At 42.2% G+C, this 24,708-nt stretch overlaps 1 protein-coding gene across 4 annotated transcripts in view; it reads left to right on the top strand.

The window, feature by feature from the left end:
- Window positions 1-21,798: 21,798 nt before the first annotated feature.
- The window catches only part of PARD3B (par-3 family cell polarity regulator beta), a 1,103,389-nt gene continuing 1,100,479 nt past the window's right edge, over window positions 21,799-24,708 (top strand). For all 4 annotated transcript variants that reach the window (XM_011949894.1, XM_011949895.1, XM_011949896.1 and 1 more), the window contains exon 1: window positions 21,799-22,119. In XM_011949894.1, coding sequence (XP_011805284.1) covers window positions 22,000-22,119 — 120 coding nt within the window. In that variant the 5' untranslated portion in view covers window positions 21,799-21,999. The remainder of the gene's footprint in view (window positions 22,120-24,708) is intronic.

Here is a 24,708-nt window from a genome sequence, read left to right as displayed (position 1 = left end):
CATCCTAAGCTGGGCCCACTCAAGAACGGACTGAGACTCTGGGAATTGCCTCACAATTTAGCTAGTCTTCAGGACCAGAATTATTTCAAATAGAATCTGCACCTGCCCTAACAGCTGCAAGTTCAACATTCATTCTCAAACTGTAAGTTTCTTTATGATGGAGACGCAGTAAAGGAAAAGAATGGCAATTTCTGCTTGGTGTTTATGTAAATATGAAAGTAAAAGTATGCAAAGGCTAAATGCAGAGTATAGACTGGCCAGGAAAGTAAATTAATTCAAAAGAAAATAAAGATGTGAGAGAATCCAGGTTAAGAGTCTGAAGGTCAAGGTGAAGGCAAAGAGGAACTCTTAATGGAAAGAAGGAGTGGAAGTGGTAAGAAGTGTATGAATCTGGTTAGAGGACAATTTCAGAAACCAAAAACTTTGAGAGGGAGCAGTTTGAAAAGACATGAAGGTCTAGTGTATGGATGAATGAGTAGGTGCCTGAGGTCAAGTTAAGTTGAAGGTTACAGGCACCTAGGAAACTCAGAAATGGTGTGGGCAGGCCAATGCATGTTGATGGTGAAGTAACTCCTATTGTTAATCATGTCAGTCATACTCTTCTGGTCCTCCTCACCCTCTATTCCACCCACCATGCTAATCCTCAGATTACTGTTAGAGAAAACTGTAAAACCATACTGATGGACTCTATCGGAAATGCATGGCTCTTGAATTCCATTGAGTTCATAGTCATGCTTAGCAACCTTCAGTGACCCAGTTGGTTCACCTTTTAATTCACAGCAATAGCTCTTTGAAACTCAAAGCCATGTGCCCTTCATGCTGCCACTCTCATTCTCAATAGACCACCTTACCTCCAACCTCACAGAAAAAAGGCAATCAGGCAGAACTTCCTTAAAAGCCTTCCTTTTCCTATTCAAACTTACTCATCATTTTAGCCATCCTTATCTCTTTCCACTGTTTGCTTAATCTAACCTCCTCTAAGACTTGCTCCATGAATTACACCCCTAGCTTGTATTGATAATATCTACTTTTCTACTGGCTTCCTCCCCAGGACTATAAATGCAGCCAAGTCTACTTCACCCTAAAACAAATATTCCCCTGTCTATGACCACTTAAGTTACCACCACATCCTTTTCTTTCTGTAACAGCCTTTTTTTGTTTGTTTTTGTTTTGTTTTGTTAGTTTGTTTGTTTGTTTGAGACAGAGTCTCACTCTGTCTCCCAGGCTGGAGTGCAGTGGCGTGATCTCGGCTCACTGCAATCTCTGCCATCTGGGTTCAAGCTATTCTTCTGCCTCAGCTTCCAAAGTAGTTGGGATTACAGGAGTGTAACACCACACCCAGGTAATTTTTCTATTTTTAGTAGAGATGGGGCTTCACCATGTTGACCAGGCTGGTCTCAAATTGCTGACCTCAGGTGATCTGCCTGCCTCAGCCTCCCAAAGTGCTGGGATTACAGGTATGAGCCACTGCACCTGGCCAACAGCCCATTTTATAAAGCCTCACTTTCTTTGTTCCTCACCAGTCATTCACTCCAGCAATTCATTGAAACATGCAGCAAACATGACAACTAAAGTCTGGTTTATGCATTCACTACTCAACTGAAACTCTACCAAAAATGACTACTTCCAACTTACCTGCCACATTTAGACCTCATCTCTCTAGTCCCTGTGAGACTTTCGTGACCATACTCATTGGAATCCTCTCTCACATTAGCCTTAGAGGTATCTGTCACTTCTTGGTCTTCTTGAACCTCTCTATCCATTTACTCATAGTCTCCTTGGAGAGTCTTCTCCTTCCCTTTAAATGGTGTTGCTCCCCAGGGCTCCACTTCAGTCTTTCTTGTTTTACATACTGTCGCATCAGTGACATTGAATCCTGTGAATTGAATCATATCCATGATTCTAAAACCTAGATTCAGCCCCAATATCTCCTCTGAGGCATTTTCCCAATTGCCTACTAACCATTTTCATCCATTTGCCCTACAAGCACTTCAGATTCAACACATTCAAAACAGAACTCATTAATTCTCCCTTGTGTTAGCCTATTTTTCTGTTGCTGTAAAGAAATATCCAAAGCTAAGTAATTTATAAAGGAAATAGGTCTAATTGGCTCATGGTTCTTCAGGCTGTACAGGAAGCATGGCACTGGCATCTGCTTTGCTTCTGGTGAATCCTCAGGGAGCTTTTACTCATGGAAAAAGGTGAAGTGGGAGTGGGGGTGTCACATGGCCAGTGAGGAAGCAAGAGAAGGGAGAGATGCCACCCTCTTTTACAACCAGATTTTGCATTAACTCAGAACAACAACACATTCATTCTCGTGAGGACAGCACCAAGTCACTCATGAAGGGTCTACCCCGCAAACACTTCCCACCAGACCCCAGCTCCAACATTGGGGATTACACTTCAACATGAGATTTGGAAGGGACACACTTCTAATCTATATTACCCCATACCAGATCTTTGTCCTTTGTAAAATTTCTCCCCAGAAAGGGAGAAAGTGAAGGAAGCTGAATAAAATAAACAAATTAAGAATCATCAGCACGAAGAATAGGAAGGGAGGAGGGGAAAGGGTTTATAAAAATTATAGCCAACATTTATTGCCTATTTCATATATGTCAGGCATCGAGTTAGGCAGTTTTCACAGATAATTATCTTTTATGTTGTCATAGCCATCTTGTGAGGTGGTGTGGTAAGCAAAATAATGGTCTCCTAAAGATGACTGGGTCCTTATCCCCAGAACCTGTGAATATATTACCTTACATGGCAAAAAGGACTTTACACATGTGATTTTGTGGGCAAAGGATTTCGCACATGAGATTAAGTGAAGGATTTTGAGATGAGAAGATTATCCTGGATTATTTGGGTAGGCCCAATGTAGTCCAAATGGCCTTATAAGAGGGAGGCAGGGGGGTCAGAGAAGGAGATGTGAAGATAGAAGCAGAGGGTGGAATGATGGGGTCATGAGTCAAGGAATGTGGGCAGCCTCTAGAAGCTGTAAAAGGCAAGGAAGAGATTTTTCTCTAGTGCCTTCAGAAGGAATACCTTGAAATCAGTCCTGTAAGAACCGTTTCAGACTTCTGAGCTTCAGACTAAAATAATACATGTGTATTGTTTTAAGCTACTAAGTATGTGGTAATTTGTTACAGCAGCATGGGTATGAGTATTAGCTCCACTCATACACAAGGAAATTAAAGCCTAAGGACTTAAATAACTGCTCCGAGGTCACACAACTAGTAAATGGTAGAGCTGGGATTCAAACTCAGGTAATCTCAGCTGGCCATCTCATGCTCTTAACTGCAATGCTATGTGCACACAATGCCTGCAGATCTAGAGAGGGCTAGCTTTGCTTACAGGATAGATCTATGGATTCAAGTTAGATTCAGCTAATTAAAAGACTCCGACAGAAAAATGGAGAATAAGAGAAGAGAAAGCTGGGCTATCTGTTCTCCCAGTTATCTGGCACATTTCGTGTCTCTGGAGCCTGGTGCACTGGGTGGTGACTGTGCCACTTAACCTGTGGTTACAGATTCTGTGGGGCAGTGCCATCCCACAGCTGTGCCTATCTCCAGGATCTGGTATCCGCCCTGTCCTCTCGCCTTCTCAGGCCTCCAGGCATTCAGCTTCTTGCTCACTAATCTCTGCACACTCTGCCTTGTTGGCTCCCTTCATCCTGCCCACACCTGCAAATTGTCACCACATTAAACTCTTTTCAATTAACCCTTTTAGTGAACCATCTGTTTCCTGCCAGGTCCCTGACTGGTACGATGTTCAAGGTGAGCATGCAACAGCTGCAGGAAAGTTGACACAGTGGCATCAGCAGATGGTCCGTGTTCAAAGAGCAGAGGTAGTTGCACGATGGCAGGATTATTGTATGGGAAACAGAGCTGGGTCTGGAAAAAGTGATTTGGTCAGAGACATTTTCGGGAAAGGTGATGATGTTACCCCAAAGTCAGAGTTCAGGTGGGGTAGCCAGAGCATTATGGAAGAAGTTGAGTTTACAGTATCCCAAATATAAACGTTGTTAGTAGTTTTGCAACTTCCAGTGGGAAATGTGGAGAGGGGGCTGACCCTGTCCATTCAGAGGAGGTTTTTGTTAGGCTCACAGATGTGGAGGTGCATTCATGGGTGCAGTGCCATTACATGTTAAAGAATTGTTTCATTACTAGGTTTGGACAACACTGCAGAGTGTCTTGCCATGTCTGCAGGGTTGGGTAACTCGCTTTAGGTGTAGTCCCCAGCCTCTGCTTGTTGCCCCTGTTCAAAATTGGATGCCTTCTGCTGTACTGACCAGATACCTATGCCTCAATCTGAGCCAGGAACACTTTTACTTTCTGAATCAGACTAGTTTTCAGTTTCCCTTTCTCTAGGCGGGTTAGGCCAGATGGTAGACACACCTCTGCAAATGGACTTCCTCAAAGGTTGCACTTTGGCCTTGGGAGTATGAGACCTTGGCAGAGTGATTGGAGCAGTAAAACCTTACATATGCACAGCATATTTTTTTCAAGGAGTTTGGATATTTCCTACCAAAGTGAATGTCAGGGACAAAAGGCAAAAGATTAGGAAGCTGTCCCATAGCTAGATTCAACTCCCTTATTGTCCCTGACTCAAGGTGTGGAGTAGTGTTTTCCTTGCCCATGAGGTTGTAGGAATTTACCTTACCATCCTCTTCTTCTCCCCATCCCCCACAAAAAAGAATGATAGCATTGTCCAAAGGTGCTTTCCAGGGATTCTGTCAGTTAGGAAGTCAGAGGGCAGTTCTTAGCCCGTACATCTGAGCATAAATGCTCTTCAGTGCCCACAAATAGGGAAGTCTGAGAAATTGGCTCAAGCCAACTAGATTTACTAAAAGTGAAGTCTAAATCAGAAAGCACTGTTGAAAAGTCTTTTGTCTCATGTCAATTCTCATAACAATCCGGAAAGGCATGTAGGATCTGTTATGAATTCCCATTCCCGAGGAAACTGAGACACAGAAAGGGTGAGTCACTTGTCCGAAATCCCACAGGTAGTAGGTGGCAGAGCCCAGCTCGGGACCCAGACATCCTGCTCAGTAGTCTGTGCCAGTCTTCAAGGTGGTACTTAGACAAGACATTCATAAAGTAGTATTTGGATTGCACATTTTCTCCCTGAGGCAAACAGATGGAAACGTAACCTACAGTCAAGATTACTTGGTGAATATTAAGTACAAACAAAGAGGAATTAGGTCTTCTTAATGAAGGGTTCTTCAGCTAAGAGTGCTTGAAACATATTCTTCCCCCACCGAGGAGAGCCTCAGCCAGCAAGATGATGAAGTCTTCTGGTGAGGACACCTCCTGGGGACTAGACAGGCTAACTTCTTGGTCCCATCCTCTTTTTCCCTCACTCTACCACTCAGAGATTTCTGTTAACCCTTTCTTCTCTTAGCTGTGCTAATGTTATTGTCTTTGCCACAGTTTCCAACATGCTAATTGTCAGGCTTTGACCGCAGCTCCTCTCTGATCTCCGGATTGGAACTGAATCTGGAAGCTCATTAGCCAACCCTTCCTGGGTTAGGATTCTGATTCTGGGCTTGCTTTTACGGACTTTTGACTCCCCTTTTTGGATTGACCTGCTTAGTTCTAAAGCTGAAGTTTTCATTTTTCTTTGTTACATTTGGGGAAAATTCTCAGTCAACAGCTGTCAAGAGGGTCGCCCATTTGGGAATGACAACAGCATTTAGACCTTTGGTGTGTTATTTTATTCTGATTATTTTGTTCAAAGGTTCCTGAGATCAAGTGTACAGGAATTAAAGAAGCTTTCCTGGGGATGCTAGTGACAGGATGAGATGATAATAAAACTCTGGGGCTCTTCTGTACTGCATAAAATATAGGCAGACGCAGCATTACTTGTACTTTTGAATAATCTTGAAAAGTGGCACTTTTTAAAATGGGTTAATATGTTGATATGACTGTTTTAAGACGATTGAAAAAACGTTAGGGAAAGAGATGTGAAAACAGGACTTGAGTTTTCACATCTTTTCTCCAGTGTTACTCACCACCAGTTTGGACCTGCAAACATAAACTCAGAAAGCAGATTCTCCAACTACCTGTTTGTAAACTGATTTCATTTGTAAATGGTGCATACGCCTGAGACTGTTTCTATATCCTATTCTATGACATGAGTCTATCACCTGATTTTAATCTTTTAAATAGATAATTGTAATATTTTAATAATAATATAAAAATAAATATTATAGCCATGCTTAGGAAAAATGAAAAATGCCAAATTGAGCATAATAATAGTCCTTTCTGGTCAGCATTCTTATTTTAATGATGATATCAATAGATATTTTGCATGAAAGTTTGGTTACTCTGCACAACAAAAATAGACTTTAAGAGAATAGGTAAAAGTTTTCAAACACTCCCAGTAAGTCTTTTTTCTGTTTTGTTTTTTTGAGATGGAGTCTCACTTTGTAACCCAGGCTGGAGTGCAATGGTGCAATCTTGGCTCACCGCAACCTCTGCCTCCTGGGTTCAGGAGATTCTCCTGCCTCAGCCTCCAAGTAGCTGGGATTACAGGTGCCTGCCACTGCACCTGACTGATTTTTGTATTTTTAGTAGAGATGGGGTTTCGTCATGTTGGCCGGGCTGGTCTTGAACTCCTGACCTCAGGTGATCCACCCGCCCCAGTCTCCCAAAGTGCTGGGATTACAGGCATGAGCTGCCACGCCTAGCCCTAGCAATTCCTAATAGTGTAGTAAAGGTCTATCTGGTTCAAAAGTAATGAAGGGTTTTCTTATCTAGTGAGAGTCATGTGTATTGAGGGATCAAGCCACACCAAAGAGACTTTAGAAACCTTTGTTCCTCAAGTAAGCTTGATGAATGGAGCCAAACCTAGGATGGCAAAATGGCCAGAGGGGACATTCACAGTCCACGCCATTGCCCACTTGAAGGTGCATCCTTCGTGGTGAACCCTTCACTTCACAGTCTGACTCTTGCTTTTTTTGTGTAATGCTCAATAGGATGGGGAAAAGAATACATTATTTCAGAAAAAAATTAAAACAACAGTGTGTTGGACACATTTCCTACGTCCCTCCAGATCCACCGTCTACCCTTTTCCACACAAACTCTCAGCTACAGGAGTTTCATAAGACCTCCTGCCTTCTGCCACCGAGTGGGCTTGACCAGTGTAATGTACCTGTAGGAGAGAGATGTGGAAGGATATGAGATTGGTATATTTGTTCTCCCAGCTCTCTTTCCGCCATGTTGCTATGGATTGGCTGCATCTCTGCTGGGCTAATGTTCATGATACGTCAGGTGGCCCTTTCTACATCACTCTGAGTGCGGATGTAACGTCTTCCCATCTTGCTAGCTCTAACTGCACCTGCCATTGTTGGGTTGCCTAAAGCTGCCCACACCAGGAAGTGGTTCCTGTAGTAAAGTTTTATCACTTCACCTGGTTAAAGCATGCCATCTGATTCTTTCTAGAAACCTGACTGACACAAACATTAAAACTAAAAGCCAATGTTTTAGGTCAGGTCATTTGTAATAAAATGAGAAGTAATTTTGAAAACGTAGTCAACTACACAGATGCACATTGATTTAGATAGGAAAAGGTAAAGGATACATTTTTCTCAAAGTTGAATTATTTTACCTTATGGAGAAAAAAATATAAAAAAGATATCAGAACTAGAGGCAAAAACCTTAGAAGAATGAATTCATTGTTTATCTTAACTATAACTTAAGGAGAGTTTAAAATTGTGGTGAGGTAAGTAGGGATTTATTTTGCTTTAGAACTCTTATTCACAGTCAGTACCTTCAAGGCAAAACTGTGGAAGCTTTCATGGCAAAATGGCTATAACAAAATGAAGTTTGAGAGTTGGGTAATGAGAACTGATTCTGTGGATAACCACTCTTAGTTTGTAAATTTGATGAAAATTATAGAGTTAGAAATAAATGAGCAACACTCTCAGCAATTTTTTATCACTTAAAATATCCTTTGAGTAATTCTGCAGGGCATGCTCGAAACTGACGAGTGGATCAGAAATGGTTACTGATCATCACATGTCAAGTGACATGACCTCACAGGAGAAAGACTACTGAAATGTTCACCAACAGTAGTGTCAAAATTCATACTAAAGCCCCTTGTGGCCACATTCTGGAAATCTCAGTCCTGGGTGTAGCTTCCAGGAGAGCAGAGGTATTGCTTCTCTCCTTTACCACTGTATACCTGAAACAGAACCTGACACATAGTAGTCACTATGTAAATATTTGCTGAACAGCTGGATCAACTGAATGGGTGTTTCCTTGGTGATTACTCTGGTTTAGCTCATAAAGATTTGTTTTGTTTTGTTTTTTGACAGGGGAGCCTTGTTCTGTCGAGGCTGGAGTACACTGTTGCCACGTTGCCATCACAGCTTACTGCAACCTCAATTTCCCGGGCTCAACACACCTCAGCCTCCCGAGTAGCTGGGACCACAGGCATGAGTCACCACATGTGGCTAATTTTTTTATTCTTTGTAGAGACGAGGTCTCCCTATGTTGCCCAGGTTGGTTTTGAACTCCTGGGATCAAGTGATCCTCCCACCTCAGCTCCCCAAAATGCTAGGATTACAGGCATAAGCCACCACACTCAGCTCTTTACTCATAAAGTTATAAAAATATAAACAATTGCCATTTGTATATACATATTTAGATGACTAACTTCTCAATTTGTAATAACAATTATAAACCTTAGGCAGAGAAGGTTCCAAGATGGCCAAATAGGAACAGCTCCAGGCTACAGCTCCCAGCATGAGCGATGCAGAAGACAGGTGATCTCTGCATTTCCAACTGAGGTACCAGGTTCATCTCACTGGGGCTTGTCAGACAGTGGGTGTAGGACAGTGGGTGCAGCCCATGGACCATGAGCAGAAGCAGGGCAAGGCATCGCCTCACCGGGGAAGTGCAAGGGGTCAGAAATTCCCTTCCCTAGCCAAGGGAAGCAGTGACAGACGGCACCTGGAAAATCGGGTCACTCTCACCCTAATACTGCGCTTTTCCAATGGTCTTAGCAAACAGCACAACAGGAGATTATATCCTGCGCCTGGCTTGGAGGGTCCCACGCCCATGGAGCCTCACTCACTGCTAACACAGCAGTTTGAGATGGAACTTCAAAGAGGCAGCGAGGCTGGGGGAGGGGCACCCGCCATTGCTGAAGCTAGAGTAGGTAAACAAAGCTGCGGCCAGGAAGCTGGAACTGAGTGGAGCCTACTGCAGCTCAAGGAGGCCTGCTCAAGGAGGCCTGCCTGCCTCTGTAGACTCCACGTCATTATTAAGTCAGGAATCATTAAAAAGTCAGGAATCAACAGGTGCTGGAGAGGATGTGGAGAAATAGGAACACTTTTACACTGTTGGTGGGACTGTAAACTAGTTCAACCATTGTGGAAGACAGTGTGGCGATTCCTCAAGGATCTAAAACTAGAAATACCATTTGACTCAGCCATTCCATTACTGGGTATATACCCAAAGGATTATAAATCATGCTGCTATAAAGACACATGGACACATATGTTTAGTGAGACGCTATTCACAATAGCAAAGACTTGGAACCAATCCAAATGTCCATCAATGATAGACTGGATTAAGAAGATTTGGCACATATACACCATGGAATACTATGCAGCCATAAAAAAGGTGAGTTCATGTCCTTTGTACAGACAGGGATGGAGCTGGAAACCATCATTCCAAGCAAACTATTGCAAGGACAGAAAACCAAACATCACATGTTCTCACTCATAGGTGGGAATTGAACAGTGAGAACATTTGGACACAGGGTGGGGAACACCACACACCGGGGCCTGTCATGGGGTGGGGGAAGGGGGGTGGAATAGCATTAGGAGATATACCTAATGTAAATGATGAGTTGATGGGTGCAGCACACCAACATGGCACATGTATACACATGTAACAAACCTGCACGTTGTACACATGTACCCTAGAACTTAAAGTATAATAAATAAAAATAAAAATAAAAAAATAAATCTTAGGTAGTGAAGAGAAATTGCCTGGATAAAGCTGAAGGATCCAGTGGATTAACATTCCATTTTTTAGCCAAAGAGATGGTAAGAAAACACTTTTGCTTAATGAAAATTAATCAAAACATATATATATATATATATTTTGAGACAGAGTCTCACTCTGTCGCCCAGGCTGGAGTGCAGTGGCCGGTTCTCAGCTCACTGCAAGCTCCGCCTCCCGGGTTTATGCCATTCTCCTGCCTCAGCCTCCAAGTAGCTGGGACTACAGGCGCCCGCCACCTCGCCCGGCTAGTTTTTTGTATTTTTTAGTAGAGACGGGGTTTCACCGTGTTAGCCAGGATTGGTCTCGATCTCCTGACCTCGTGATCCGCCCGTCTCAGCCTCCCAAAGTGCTGGGATTACAGGCTTGAGCCACCGCGCCCGGCCTAAAACATATTTTAGTAAAAAAAAGTGAATGTACTGTCAAGTAGAATGCAAAATTAAAATGATTTTCTTTTAGCTAGAATATAAGACGTGAGGGGGTGTGCCTTTCTTGCAATGGCTTCTGATGTGGTTTCGCTGTGTCCCCACCCAAATCTCATCCTGAACTGTAATCTCCATAATCCCCAGGTGTCATGGGAGGGACCTGGCAGGAGGTAATTGAAATATGGGGGTGGTTTCCCCCTTGCTGTTCTCGTGATAGAGAGTTCTCATAAGGTCTGATGGTTTTATAAGTGTCTGCCATTTTCCCTGTTTGCACTCATTCTCTCTCCTGCCACCCTGTGAAGAGGTGCCTTCCACCATGATTGTAAGTTTCCTGAGGCCTCCCCAACCCTGCAGAACTGTGAGTCAATTTTAAACCTCTTTTCTTTGTAAATTACCCACTCCCAGGTAGTTCTTCATAGCAGCACAAGAATGGACTAATACAGCTTCCTTCTCTAGATGCTGAAAGTTCTTGTTAACTCTCCTATGCTTTCAGGAATCCTGCTCACTGGCTTCAATAGACGTTTTGGTCATTGTAGCAGACCCATATGAGCCACTATCACTAAGCTATTATCAGCTATTTCTTTGGTTCCATTTTCTGCTAATTCACCCTTTTGAGTATTTTTCTGAAAATAACTGGAGTCATTTACAATACATTCCTTCATCTATTCAAGCATTCATATTATCTTTAGGTTTGTTAATCACTCATTACCTAAGCCCTCATTTCCATGTAAAGCATTGTGTCTGTGAATTTTTAACAGTTCTTTTATTACCTTATTTCTTAGGTTGGATTATCTGCAGAACAGACTGTGAGATGGAGATTCACATGTGTAAATTTATTGGTGAATGTGGTCAAAATCAATTCTTGTGTGGAAGTGAAGTAGGGTTATGCAGAGAAAGGAGTTGGGCAGGGACACTTTTGCAACAAAGGTTTACCATAACTATAATGGACATTCAGAGTTGATTAGCCTTCAAGCAAGGGGTCTGGGCCTTTATTCCTTCTCTCACACACAGAGACCACTCATTGGATGTGGGCATGTGGGCTGCCCTATGAATGAGGCCCAATCTTGAGCACTGAGGCTCTGTTCCATTGAGGGTAATTCCTGGACAGCGGCTCAGATGAGATCCTCAGCTGCCAACAATACCAGCATCACCGGATGAGCACTCAGTCCTGAAGCAGGAGTGGGTCTGTGTGATTCACTGTAGCACACATTACACTATAGTAGAGTAGGGGTGGAAAAGGTATAAGGTCCTTCCTCACCTGTCATCAGGATCATGGCCTATACTCCTATAGTAAAAGACAGATTAACAAGAGAAAAACATAACAAATTTACTTAATCAAAGTGTTATGTGACACAGGAGCCTTCAGACATGAAGACTCAAACACTGAAGGAAAACTGTACATTTTTTATGCCTGAATTTGATGAAGAACAGGCAGCTAGCCATGTAGAGCTGTGATTGGACAAACATGGGATTAAATAATGGTAATAGACTAGGGAGGCAGGGACCTAGCAAGGCCTGTCTGGATTCTTCTTGGCCTCTCTGTAGAGTTCCTTCCTTCTAGCTACCAGGCAGGACTCCTCTGGAACAAGAGTCTTATGCTCTACTACCAGATAAGGTAGGTCAGAGAACTTCTTTACGGCGGGTTCCTACATAGAAAGGTTAGAGTAAGGGGAAGGCTAAAGTCATATTTCTAGGTTTTATGACTTTAGATGGGTTCTATTTTCTATGACCCACCATGGGGAAGAGGAATTCTGGTTTCTATGACTTGCTTTGGAGGAGAAATGGGGGTGGTGGGCAGGAGATAGAAGGGTAGCAGAAGATCAGAGAGAGAGACTTTGCCTCTGAAACTGCTTCTGAGGCCTTCCAGTCTCCTTTAGTTCAAAGGACTCAGCATGCCAAAGTGCCATACTTTGGGATATTGTTTTCTGAGCCCCAGCAGTAGGGTTCAAATGCTCTTCTGGGGAGTTCCTCCTAACAATCTGCATCTCAAGAATAAAGTTTAACAGTCTCTGGTTTCTGCCTATGGTTGGCCATATTTGCAACCATCAAATGCAGTTATTTGAGAAAAATCGGTTTGCTTGTTTCTTCTGGAATGCAGAAAAGTCCCAAGCCTTGGCTCTGTTCTTATGCTGGATCTTCCCATTCCTGGATGGGTGTTTCCCTGGCGATTACTCTAGTTTAGCTCATAAAGTGTTTCTGTTTTTGTTTTTTTGTTTGTTTTTGAGACAGAGCCTTGCTCTGTTACCTAAGCTGAAGTGCAGTGGCACGATCACATAGCTTCCTGCAGCTTCCTGCAATCATAGCTTACCAACTCCTAACAGCCAATGTTCAACTTTCTTTCTTCAAGAAAATTTATTCAAGTATCCATTGACTTTCCAATTACTCTAGTTATAATCCAGTTTATTGTCCATAGGCCCTGGGTTCATTCTGGCAAAAAGTATGTAAAAGCCTTGAGTCCATGACTTATTGTCCATTAATTTATCTCCTCTTGAATTTACTTATAAGTTATTTTTGTTCTTTGCTAGAATAAGTTGCTTTGGTTTTAAAAATTGGTCTCACTCAAAATAATGTGACAAAAAATAATTGGTTAGGGGGTGACTGTTATTGTGACGATATTTGTAGGTTGGTACTGGGGTCAATGGAGAGTTGAGACAGCTCCAAAAGTGCTTTCATCTCACGAGCCACTGAAATCTCAAGGTTTTGGCTTTTTGATTCCTTCAATACCAAGCAGCCAATCCTCTTCTATTCTGTAGCCTACATACTAGAAGGAGCCAATCTGTCTGGCTTAGCTGATCACCAATGACTTTACTTGCTTTTAATATCAGATTATATCATGGGTTGGCTAGCCTATGCATGGCTGTCCTTGAGTCAGGGACCACTCTTAGTCTTATCTATAGCTATCCTAGTCCTTTCTATATAGCACTGCCTCTTTGAGTAAGGAACTTGCAACTTAATGAAACTTATTGGATTTGGTAGAGGCATGACCAACATATGCTACTCATTGTCAATACCACTATTTTGTGGGTATCACTTGCCAGAAGTTTTATGTATGTGGTAAACTGATAGTTCTTTTTGTTTGCTGTGAAATTGCTCTTTTCAAGTCTTGTGAGACATGTTGAAGTCCGCATATAACCTATTTATTTTCTTTATTCTATTTATATTCTGATTATATAATAAAAGAGCATTTAAAAAGTTGTAACAAATATGTATTAACAGGTGTGCACATGTTTGAAGGAAAATATGGATTAAATCATTTTTTGATATTGAAATAAAATTATACTTATTCATGTATACATGTGGCAAAGCATTAATGACTTTATTAAATAATTTTATACAGAGGAATCATAACTCTAAGTCAAATAGTCTTTCAAATCTTCCATTATGAATTCATGGATTAGTGTCTAAAATTATAGCATATAAAATAAATGAAATATTATCAGATAGCACTATAGTTTGCCTGCAGCATTTAATATTAATAAGATTTTTGGATTTGCTGCTTACAGTACTATACAATCATAGCTAAACCAAACTATTAATTTGAGTTGATAACTGAGCAAGAGTAGAAATTTTTTAATTTCTTACATGATGATAGAAATTAATGGTGATTTTAGCTATCAGAGAAGAGCTTATATTTCACTGTTAAAATGTAGGAGTACTTTCTCTTGAGAAAAGCATGAATTTAGCCTAGTCTGGGAAAAAAAATTCATTTTGCAAATATACCAGATTGAATTGGAAACACTGTTAGTGCTTCTCCAAAATTTAAAATATTAGTGAGATTTAACATCTCTATTTATGAATTGTTGTAGAAGCCCACTAGGAAAGTCCTTCCGGGCAAGTTATTAGGTTCATTCCCAAACACTTCCTTGCCCTTCTCCTTGCTAACTGGCTTCCCGCCAGTCCTGCTAGCACTACACACTGCTGGAAGCATGGAGGGGGGAAGACAAGAATCCAGGGGGTGGGTATTTCTCTCTCGTCTTCTTTTCTTTCTCCTTCTCTCTCCTGGTTGTGTTTCCTGGCTGTGGCTGCAACTCCTCCTGATTGTTGCAGGTCTTCTCTGGACAGGCTCTGTCCCCAGGCTCCCAGCTCAGTCCTTGCTTTGGTTTTAGCTCCTGCCAGGCGGCCCAGCTTCTGGGTTCTGCTAACATTCTGCATCCTCCCTGCATGCAGCCAGCCCTTGAGAAAGAAGCAGCTTCATGCTGTGGCTAATCTCTGAATAGCCTTCCCATATCTTGCTTGCCTTCCCAGCCCTTTCATCAACAGTGTAATTAATTTCTCGTATTCAACTCCCTCTATTTGATATAGGGTATGTTTTCAGTTTGCCTGACTGGACCCTGAATCATATGGCATTTCTCCACTTTCCATTCCTAGAATAGCAGACTAAACGGACTTTACATTAAGCAATAATGCAGTTTACTACTTTGGACAAACATATGCAAAGGCAGAGATATTTTACAAATATGTACATATGTGATGTTTCACTTAAATTCAGCCTGATATGACTTACTCCAACATCTTTCTTTTGGATTCTTCCTAAATTCAGTCACTTCCTACTCAAAGTCTTTATGTATAAAGATGTCAAAATAATGACTATCAAATGCTGTTTTATGCATATGACTCCTTTGTTCAAGCATCTAGAGGCTATCTCTTTGGTGCTTTAGATCCAAACTCCTTAATCTATTTCTCACAGCTGTCCCGGAATCATTTTCCTCTTCCTGAATCTTTCTAGCCTTATATCCTATGTTATGCTCCGATGAAACCTATCTGTTCTGGTCAAACTCTCTTGCTTTCCATTCTTAACATTCAATTTCCTGTTTTCTACTGTTGTGTCTTCATTAGGGCAGCAGCACCCTTTCTTATCACATCTTTGACATTGATAATACCTTATAGAGAATAATAATAATACCTTATCATCATTAACAATTCATCATTATAAGCATATGTAACTTCTCCAAATCTCCCTTTTTTTGAATATGGACATTTTCCAGGATTCTAGTCTAAGCCCTATTGCCTTTTCATCTTAAACTCCTTCTTTGGATGATCTCTGCTCTTCTGACAAGTTGAGCTTCAACCTATGACCCCTGAATCTCAATATATAGTCTTTAGACTTTCTCCTGAGCTCCAAACTTTGTATTTCCAGCGGACTAAACATTTCTACCTGGTTGCTTTGCAGTCACATCAAACTTAGAATGTTCCAACTGAACTTACTCTTTTTTCCCCCAACATCTGCAAAGGCCTCCCCACTTTCCAACTTCCTTAGATTTAACTTTTAACTAATACTGTCACTTCTTCTTTTTTTGAGATGGAGTCTTACTTTGTCGCCCAGGCTGGAGTGTACTGCCACGATCTTGGCTCACTGCAACCTCTGCCTCCTGGGTTCAAGTGATTCTCCTGCCTCAGCCTCCCAAGTAGCTATGATTACAGGCGTGCACCACCATGCCTGGCTAATTTTTGTATTTTTAGTAGAGATGGGGTTTCACTATGTTGGGCAGGCTGGTTTTGAACTCCTGACTTCAGGTGATCCACCCGCCTCAGCCTCCCAAAGTGCTAGGATTACAGGGGTGAGCCACCGCGCCTGGCCAATAATGTCACTTCTTAACTACTTGTCTAAATTAGAAACCAGTGTTTCTTAATTTTTCCCCAAAGCTTACCATCCACCATCTATCACAAATCCAGAAAGATATCCCCAATCTTCCCTTCTTCATCATCTATGTTGCCTTAGTCTTCTAGGAGGCCACTGCTGTAGACAATCTCTTCTACCTCATTTCCTGCCTGTTTTTTGGCTCATTAATGCTCCAGGAACCAAACACGTCACTCTTGGTCTTATCTCAGAGATATCTGCATTTACTGTTCGCCTTTTCTCTGAGTTCTTCCCAAAGTAACTTTTTTTCTTTTACCAATCCAATATAAATAGGTTCTCCCTTACCCAATTATTGTCTATTACACAAGCCTGCTATTTATACCTTTGATTATACATTTATAACAATGTGCATATATTTTGTCCATTTGGTGAGTCATTTATTATCTGTCTTCCTCACTAGAGTCTAAGCTTCATAGTCACTTTGTGCTCAGTTACATTATAGGTGTTGAAAAACTGTTGTTGCATTAGAAAATGAATGGTGGATTGAATGAATGAAGCAGGGGCTTCTGCCCATCTCCCAGGTCCTCTGCATTCCACCAATCACAAATCTGATCATGTTATTTTCCTGCTTAAAATCCTTTGGTGGTTTATAATTTTCTGCAATAGTCAAATACTCAGCAAACTTTTTTGATATTTACAATTGTGGGGAGAATAAGTGTTCAGAATCTTAAGTTCAAATTGAAACTGCAGGAATAGGTAGAAGAATGAACGCCATACCAGCACTTCGTAGCCCAGTGAGAGTTCAAAGCCTTGAGCCATGGCCGGCCACAGTGGTTCACACCTGTAATCCCAGCACTTTTGGAGGCTGAGGCAGGCGGATCACTTGAAGTCAGGAAGCTGTCTCTACTAAAAATACAAAGATTAGACACGTGTGGTGGCGCACACCTGTAATCCCAGCTACTCGAGAGGCTGAGGCAGGAGAATTGCTTGAACCCAGGAGGCAGAGGCTGCAGTGAGCCGGGACTGCGTCACCGCACTCCAGCCTGTGCAACAGAGCGGGACTCTGTCTCAAAAACAACAACAACAACAAAACAACAACAAACCAGAAAGCTTTGAACCAATGTTGGTCAAATATCTAATATTATAAATTCTATTACCAGGCAGACAGGGAAGTGAAGAAAGCACTGGACTATGATCCAGAGGTTCTGTGTTCTGATTCTGGCTGAACCAGTTTCATTGACTTTTTTAGTTCAGTTTCCTCATCTACAAAACGAGGATATTGTATCAGGTAATCTCCAAGGCCCCATTTAGCTCTGTAATTCTGTGATTCTCAGATACTAGATTATATGTTTCAGGATTGTTTTTTGAGCACCAGATGAAATAATATGTAGATTGTGAACTAGAATACACATCTTAACTTTAGTTTTGCTATGATCCTGGCACCCTCATTACAGAGCTAGTTACACTTTGTCTCCAGAAGTTGTGTAGTTGATGTGTAGTTTCTACATATCATTTGAATTATTTCACTTTGGAAGTAGTTTCAGATTCAATGAAAACAAGTGACATTTAGAAATGCTAGTAAATGGAAAAAAAGTTGAAGGAGGGCAATATATCTTGCCTACTATGTGTTGAGTGCTTTTTGTGTGTTACACCTTAAAACAGAGTTATCATCCCGTTTTACAAAAAAGGAAAGTGACATGTGCCTAAGATTACTTAGCTTATCACAGTGCATACCTGATTTATACACTGAAACATCCAGGGCCAAATCTCTCTCTACCTTCTGTCAATTACATGGATGCCCGTTCACTTCCTCTCCAAGTAACGGGATATAAATGAGAGTCAGAAAGTGGCCTTCAGTAAAGTAAGGAGAATTGAAAAGAGAACTCTTGGTTGCACCCTTACCTCAAAGCTATCTTTGGACAGCTGAGCTTGTTGGAGAGCACCCATGACCACTGCTGTTGGCCCTCTTCCTAACAGTCTTCTATAGACGCCTAAAGGTGAAAGGACCTGGTCCTATCCAGAGTAGGGCCTATTCCTGTGCTTACCATTAATGGGCCCCAATGAGCTTCAGAGAAGGAGATCACACAATGAGGAAAACATCTAACTAATAATCAAAATTAACTAAATATAACAGCATCAGAACAGTTTCCTTGCTTTTGGTTGTTCATTTTATTTTTTTAAGAGATGCTCATTTCATGATTCAGCTTCTTTTCAAGAAAACAAACTTAGGGAGAATATTTGTTTCTACAGAGTAGAATTCAATATAAGAAGGGGTGATACAGCTGTATCATTTGTGAAGACTTGTGAGCCTTGCTTATAGGATAGGCAAAAAGATGGACCTTCCAAAAAGTCAGTGGCCCATAATATTCCCCTTAGGGTGAAGAGCATTGTTATTTGTGCATCCAGGAGAGCTACAGAAATAAATAACCAAAAATGTCAACAAATGAATGCCATGCAGTATTTAGAGACAAACAGCTCTAAAGAAGAATCCATTCTTGTCCAGTTAAACAATAACACAGACCATTTGCTTTTAAATAGAAAAGGGAAAAAATGAAAATGAATACCTATTTTTCTCTTTCTTTTTTTATGTAATCATTTTCTTGCACCTGCTTTCAGAAGGAAGCAAAGAATGCGATCTTTTATACTAATGCTCCAAGGGCTTTAGAAGTCAGGTAATTAGTAAAATAGATTCATTTTTTTGTGATAAATAGTACTTGCTATAAATAATTCCTTGAAAGGTAAAAATATTTTGTTTAACAGTACAAGACATGAGACTCGATTACCGGTCAACTATAGATAAAATATCATTCTTCATTCAATGTACACCTGATAGTACCTGGCATTTTAGTTACACTTCCTCAAGGCAGGGCAGTTTAATAATATTGATCAGGATTATTGTTCTTTCTCTGTATAACACTTCTTTACTGGCTACTCCAGTACTTGCTAAGCTGTTGGATAACAAATGGAAAAATATCACATCACAGGCAATATTTATCCACCAAGCAGGCAAAACAAGAAAATGGAACCCAGGCTTAGGATCCTCTAGTGTTACTCAATCAAGGCAAATTATTTATTGTCTTCTGCCCACGAGGTCCCATGGGGCATAAAATATTGATTTAGGAATTTGCTGGGCATGAATGACTGTGTGTTGCAGTTGTATTTTTTTTAATCCCTTGATAATATATGATAGATTGTTTCTATATATGCTGTGATGAGGCTGAATAACAAATTAAACCTGGCTATTTAATAAACACGAAATGTAAACACTAAACTCTTCATACTAACTTAGGGCTATAAAAGGTCACCCAGTGGTGTGCAGGATCGCACAATGCACTGATCACATCCTTATCTAGAGTCATCTCTTCCTTCATCTCACAATGGCATGGTCTCTGCTGCAACCCCTATGTCCCAATTCCAACTTCCCAAGTGGAACTGGGAGAGCTGGAGTGTTCTTTATGGTTCACTTGGAGATTCTCAAAGCCAGGACTTTGGGTGGGGGGTTCCAGATATTGGGAAGGAGCTAAAGCTGGGCTAAGAGGGAATTTGTGGAGAGGAGAAGGGAGCTATTCATGACCCAAGCAGCAGAAAATGAGTCTGGAGCAACTGTAAAGCAAAAAGCCATGAAGCAGGAATGATAGCAACGTGCAAAGTTATTTCATCAGTGGAAAATCTTTGCTCCATACCATTCTATAGGTCCATATAATACCCAATATTAAAAGTGAGGGCCACACATCAATGCATGGCACCAGTATCTATTTGTTTGTTTGATTTACTCATTGGTACTTCTCATGTAAGAAATGGCACTGCAGTTACGATGAAGACTGGAATCAGATGATCTGGGTTTTAAGCCAGCCTCTGCTACTTTCTAAGAATGAGATTTTAACCAAATCATTTAACCTCCTTTGGCCTCAGCTCCTCGTCTCTAAAAAGAGGATACAGTGTCTCCTTTGAAGAGAGCTGGCCTGAGAATGGAGACCACACTGAGGGACAGATAGAGCCAAGAGCTGGAGAGAGCTAGCTGGCCCCTGAGGACATGATTTGAGTTCCTGCTTTCAACCTTGCCTCAATGGAGTGCTCTCTGGATCTTCTGATTTCATGAGGCCATCAATTCTGTCCTTGGTTTATTTAAATATAAATTAGTTTGTATTGGATTTACAATGGACTTGGTTTACATGATCCTCTTGGTTGCCACTGACCTTCTATACATAGAAGACAACCAATATATACTTACTGGATGTATGAATGAGCTAAAATTTATTTTTTTAAAAAACCTCTTGAAACCCATGAATTTAATCTCCTGTGCATTATCATACCGTCCTAGGCAATTCAAGTTCTATTTAAGTGTGTCCACATAGGAGCAAATCCTTTTGTAGAGAAACACATGATGCAGCCCCGAGGGTCTTGCTGGATGAACTGGATGGCTAAGAAAACTGCAGGGAGAGACCAGAGATTGAGCTCGGAAGACCTGAGTTTTTTCAACAGAACTAACACCATGGTCTGCTCAGTCTCTTGACCTCTCCAAGCACCATTCTTGATGCACAAGGTGCGAAGAATAATATCTGACTACAGGGTAGTTGTTAAGCTCAAAGGAGCTCATTTACATGAGAGGTAAGAATGAAACAAATGTAGTTTGTTGGTTTCCCCCACATATTCCCATTTCAATTGGTGATGGATATACACCTGCCAAATCATGAGCCTAAAGGTGTTTTTTTTTCCTAATAAAATGCACAACGGTAGTCGCATTCCAGAAGGCTATGTGTCAACACACGCGATCATATCTGGGTCTTGGGTGTGACCTTTGGCCGAATACTCAGTGTCCTCAAGGGTCTGTAAAAGGAAAAGGTTCCACTGCCGCGTTCTCTCCAAGATTCCCTTCAGCTCTGCTATCCCAGGGCTCCTCAGGGCAGCGGCAAGGGCTGTGCTTAAGGCGAGTTCCCCAGGTGATTGGAATGCCCACTGAAGTTTGAGGAGCACTGGTTTAGAACTTGTTAGAGGGAACGTCTTAAAAAGTGCTGCTCACCTAAGTGTGATTTTTGATCCATTAAGGCCCGCCTCACTTAGGCTCCTCGGGCCACGCTTGCATCTCAGCACCTGGCAGCCTCGCCCCTTGGGTGTTTTTGGCGGGCGTGACGAGAAGCACCTGCTCCTGGGCTCCTTTTGCATCTTGCTGCAGTCCCCTCCTGTGAAGGGTGCAGCTCTGCAGTCTCCTCGCTCTTCCCTCGGGTGTTCTTTCTGAGATCCGGTTTCAATCCCCGAGTGTGTAGCCCTCGGATCCCCTTACAACTCCCCAGAGCTCCGTGTGCATGCGTGCGAGAGGGAGAGAGCCAGGGAGAGACCCAGGTGATGAGACGAGGCCCCCAGGCTCCAGTTACCGGCCCGCAGGGCCGGGGCACGGCGTCGCCCAGCGCGCGGCGGGGCCCGGGAGCGCCGCGGCCCCTTTAAGAGCCGGGCCCAGGCCGGCCCCGGGATCGCGGGAGCCCAGAGCGCGGGCGCCGCGGAGGAGTTGGGAGCCGGCGCAAAAGTTTCCTCCCAACTCTGGCCCCGCGCGACGCCGCCACTGCCCACTCCAGCCCGGGGTCTGGGGCCGGCCCTGCCACCACCGCCAGGGCCAGGGCCACGGCCAGCGACAGGGCAGGGCCGGCAGTTCCGCTTTGGTGGGCGCGGAGCAGCCGCCTGGGCCGGGCAGGAGTAGGAGCAGGAGCGGGAGGAGGAGGAGGAGGAGCCGGGCCGCGGAGCCGCCGCGTCCTGGGCCGCCGGGCACCTGGGAGGTAACCCCTCTCCACGGCCGCTCCTCCCCGATTCCCGCCACCTGCCCGGGTGAAAGGGGCGCTGCTGCGAGCCTCCGGGCCTCAGGGTGCTCCGGGGAGCGGCGCCCTGGGTCTCCGGGCCCACCCGCCCCGGGCCCCGGGCGTCCTCCGAGAGTAGGGGCTGCGCCCGCGGGGTCAGACACCTGTTCGGCCCGGCGTGGTCGCCGGGGTCCAGGATGAAAGTGACCGTGTGCTTCGGCAGGACGGGCATCGTGGTGCCCTGCAAGGAGGGCCAGCTGCGCGTCGGCGAGCTCACCCAGCAGGCGCTGCAGCGGTACCTGAAGACCCGGGAGAAGGTGAGCGCGGCCGCAGTCAAGGCACCTGCCAGGTGCGACCCGGTGGCCACACTCAGGGGATGCAGAAAACCCAGGGGATTATGGGGCACTGCCTGTAGCTGAAGTTGTTGTCGATTGCTAATAGTAGTCATCTGGGTGTCTTTGGGCATTTGTGGGCCTTGAGCTCCTAGGGTCGTGGGTGGACCCGCAGCGTTGGATTCTCTTGGGAGCTCCTTAGAACTGCACAATATGGGGACTTACTCCAAACCCACCGACTCAGGATCTGCTCTTTAAGGAGATCCCCAGCTGGTTGGAATGCCCACTGAAGTTTGAGGAGCACTGGTTTAGAACTTGTTTGAGGGAACGTCTTAGAAAGTGCTGCTCACCTAAGTGTGATTTTTGACCCATTAAGGCCCGCCTCACTTAGGCTCCTTGGAGTTAGAAAGTTGACTGTGCAAGTGACACATACTCGGAAGTTACAACTGATGGGGCCTTTGGAGTTTCAGCCATGTGAGCTGCCATGTCTCAGTAACTTGGGCAGGAACTCAGGTGGGAGAACGCTGTTTGCTTAGCCAACCTGTCTACATTTTTAATGTTTTCGGTTTGTCACAGATTCTGTGAGCATTTACTATGTGTGTGTCAGGTCCTGAGTGATTATTAAAATGAGAAAGACGTCCCTAGCTCTGTAGCTGAAGTCAGGAGCAAGTAGAAATTAAGTGACAGTTGTTTTAAAGTGTTCAATACATGTTGAGAAAATATTTGGCAGTAGAACTTACACCAAGTATTTGTGTAACATTGGGCCTCTGGGACTTCCTCAATGAAACTTTTAAATGAAGGCATTGAATAACCTTTTAATTTTTTGAATCTTGACATGGAACATTTTGTATGTCCCAAATCTTCCTCAAACAGGGCAAGTCACAAATTCTTGTTTTAGGGGTCAATTGTTCTCTTAATATTTGGTCTCATGCCATGTGACTAAAATAGTGGGTTGGTTAATCTAGTGATGGAAAAATTTAAGTTTTCATTTCCTTTAGCTTCTTATCGGTTATCCAAAGCATAAAAGTAATTGTTTCTTACAAGTATATAGATTAGGAGTTTAAGAAAATACTTGCACCCTCTTTGCCTCCATTAGGAATTATTATACAGAAAAAAATTCAGCTCTGGATAAATATGTGTATATTGCTTTGGATTCTCAAGAACTGGAGGAGAGTACAATGAAACGTCTATTAATAAATATAACCCCTAAAGATGAACTCTTTACTGATGGAATTGAGGTTGAGGAGGGAAAATATTAAAGTGGCTTAGAAAGCTAAGTGAAAATCTGCAATGTGTGCATGTGTGTGCATGTATGTGTGTTTGCTATTGTTAAAATAGTGTTTGCTGTTTAAATCATGTAATTGAGTTAACTGAGATTTAAACAAGTAACCGATTTTCCATTAAATCGTATTTCACTAACTTTTGAAAGTGAGCTAAGATTAATAGTAACAACATTACTCCAGACAGATTGAAATAGATCTCACTGAAGGATTGTCTTATAGAATTGAAGTTACTTTTTAACTATTAAATAATTTATGCCCTCAAATCTTGTATATTTGGAAGTTTAGCGCAGGGGGCTGTCCAAGTAAGAGAGAAACTACAAGCTTTGTAAATAACATGAAGAGAACTAACCAGCTGATATGTAATGCACTACAATTTGATCTTAAAAAGTGTTTAAAAGGTATTGATATTCTGGAATGGAAACGTAACTTACTACAGAACAATGTAATTGCATTGATCAGTTTACTATTATTACCAGACTTATATTTTTCTGTTTACATTTATATATTAGTGAATGTGACATTTAAAGGTCACCTGCAGTGTATGAATCCTTCCTCTTTTTTTCACTTTTGAAATTTCATTTTAAGAAGTAGTGATGATTTTTCCCCTCCCCAAGTATTCTCCCATAGTTTCATTTTAAATAGTATTGTAATTTATTACAATAGTATTGTAAGTTAAATCTAACAAGATTTAACTAATATTAAATGGTATTCATAATGGCACTAAAAGGTCAATAAATATTCTAACAAATTCCCTGCTTTTATTTATTTTTTTAATGAGAAAAGGCCAGAAATGTCAAAATTCAATTTGAAAAATGATGTGTAATAAATTAACTTTTTATAAATCAGTGAAAGACACCTAAAAGGTTTGTATCCCTGGACAGCAAGGTCTTAAGCCCTGCACTTCGTAATAATAATCACACTAACAAATAACATGTATTGTGCTTATTCTGTGCAGGGGCCCTGTTTTAGGAGCTTTATGCTTATGACTTATTTCTCCCAACGACCTTAGGAGGTAGGTACTAGTATTGTCCCGATTTACAAATCGGGGGAAAAAGAGACACAGAGACATGACAAGTAAGTGGTAGATTTGGGTTTAGAAACCAGGAACTGTGTCTTTAGATGTTTGCTCTCAGCCATTAACTGCATAGCCTAGTGCTATATATGTTGTTATGAATTGGAATTTATCCATATTATTTTTAATTCTTGTTTTAAAAATACATTTCTATCTACTAACTGCCATATCACATCAACCTAAAAATAGCAATTTTGCTTTTTTTTTTTTTTTTTTTTT

Source organism: Colobus angolensis, unplaced genomic scaffold (assembly GCF_000951035.1).
Source record: "Colobus angolensis palliatus isolate OR3802 unplaced genomic scaffold, Cang.pa_1.0 Scaffold30, whole genome shotgun sequence".
In the NCBI taxonomy this organism is placed as follows: domain Eukaryota; kingdom Metazoa; phylum Chordata; class Mammalia; order Primates; family Cercopithecidae; genus Colobus; species Colobus angolensis.
Note: the sequence above shows the minus strand (reverse complement) of the source record. Positions and strands in the feature narration are given on the sequence as shown.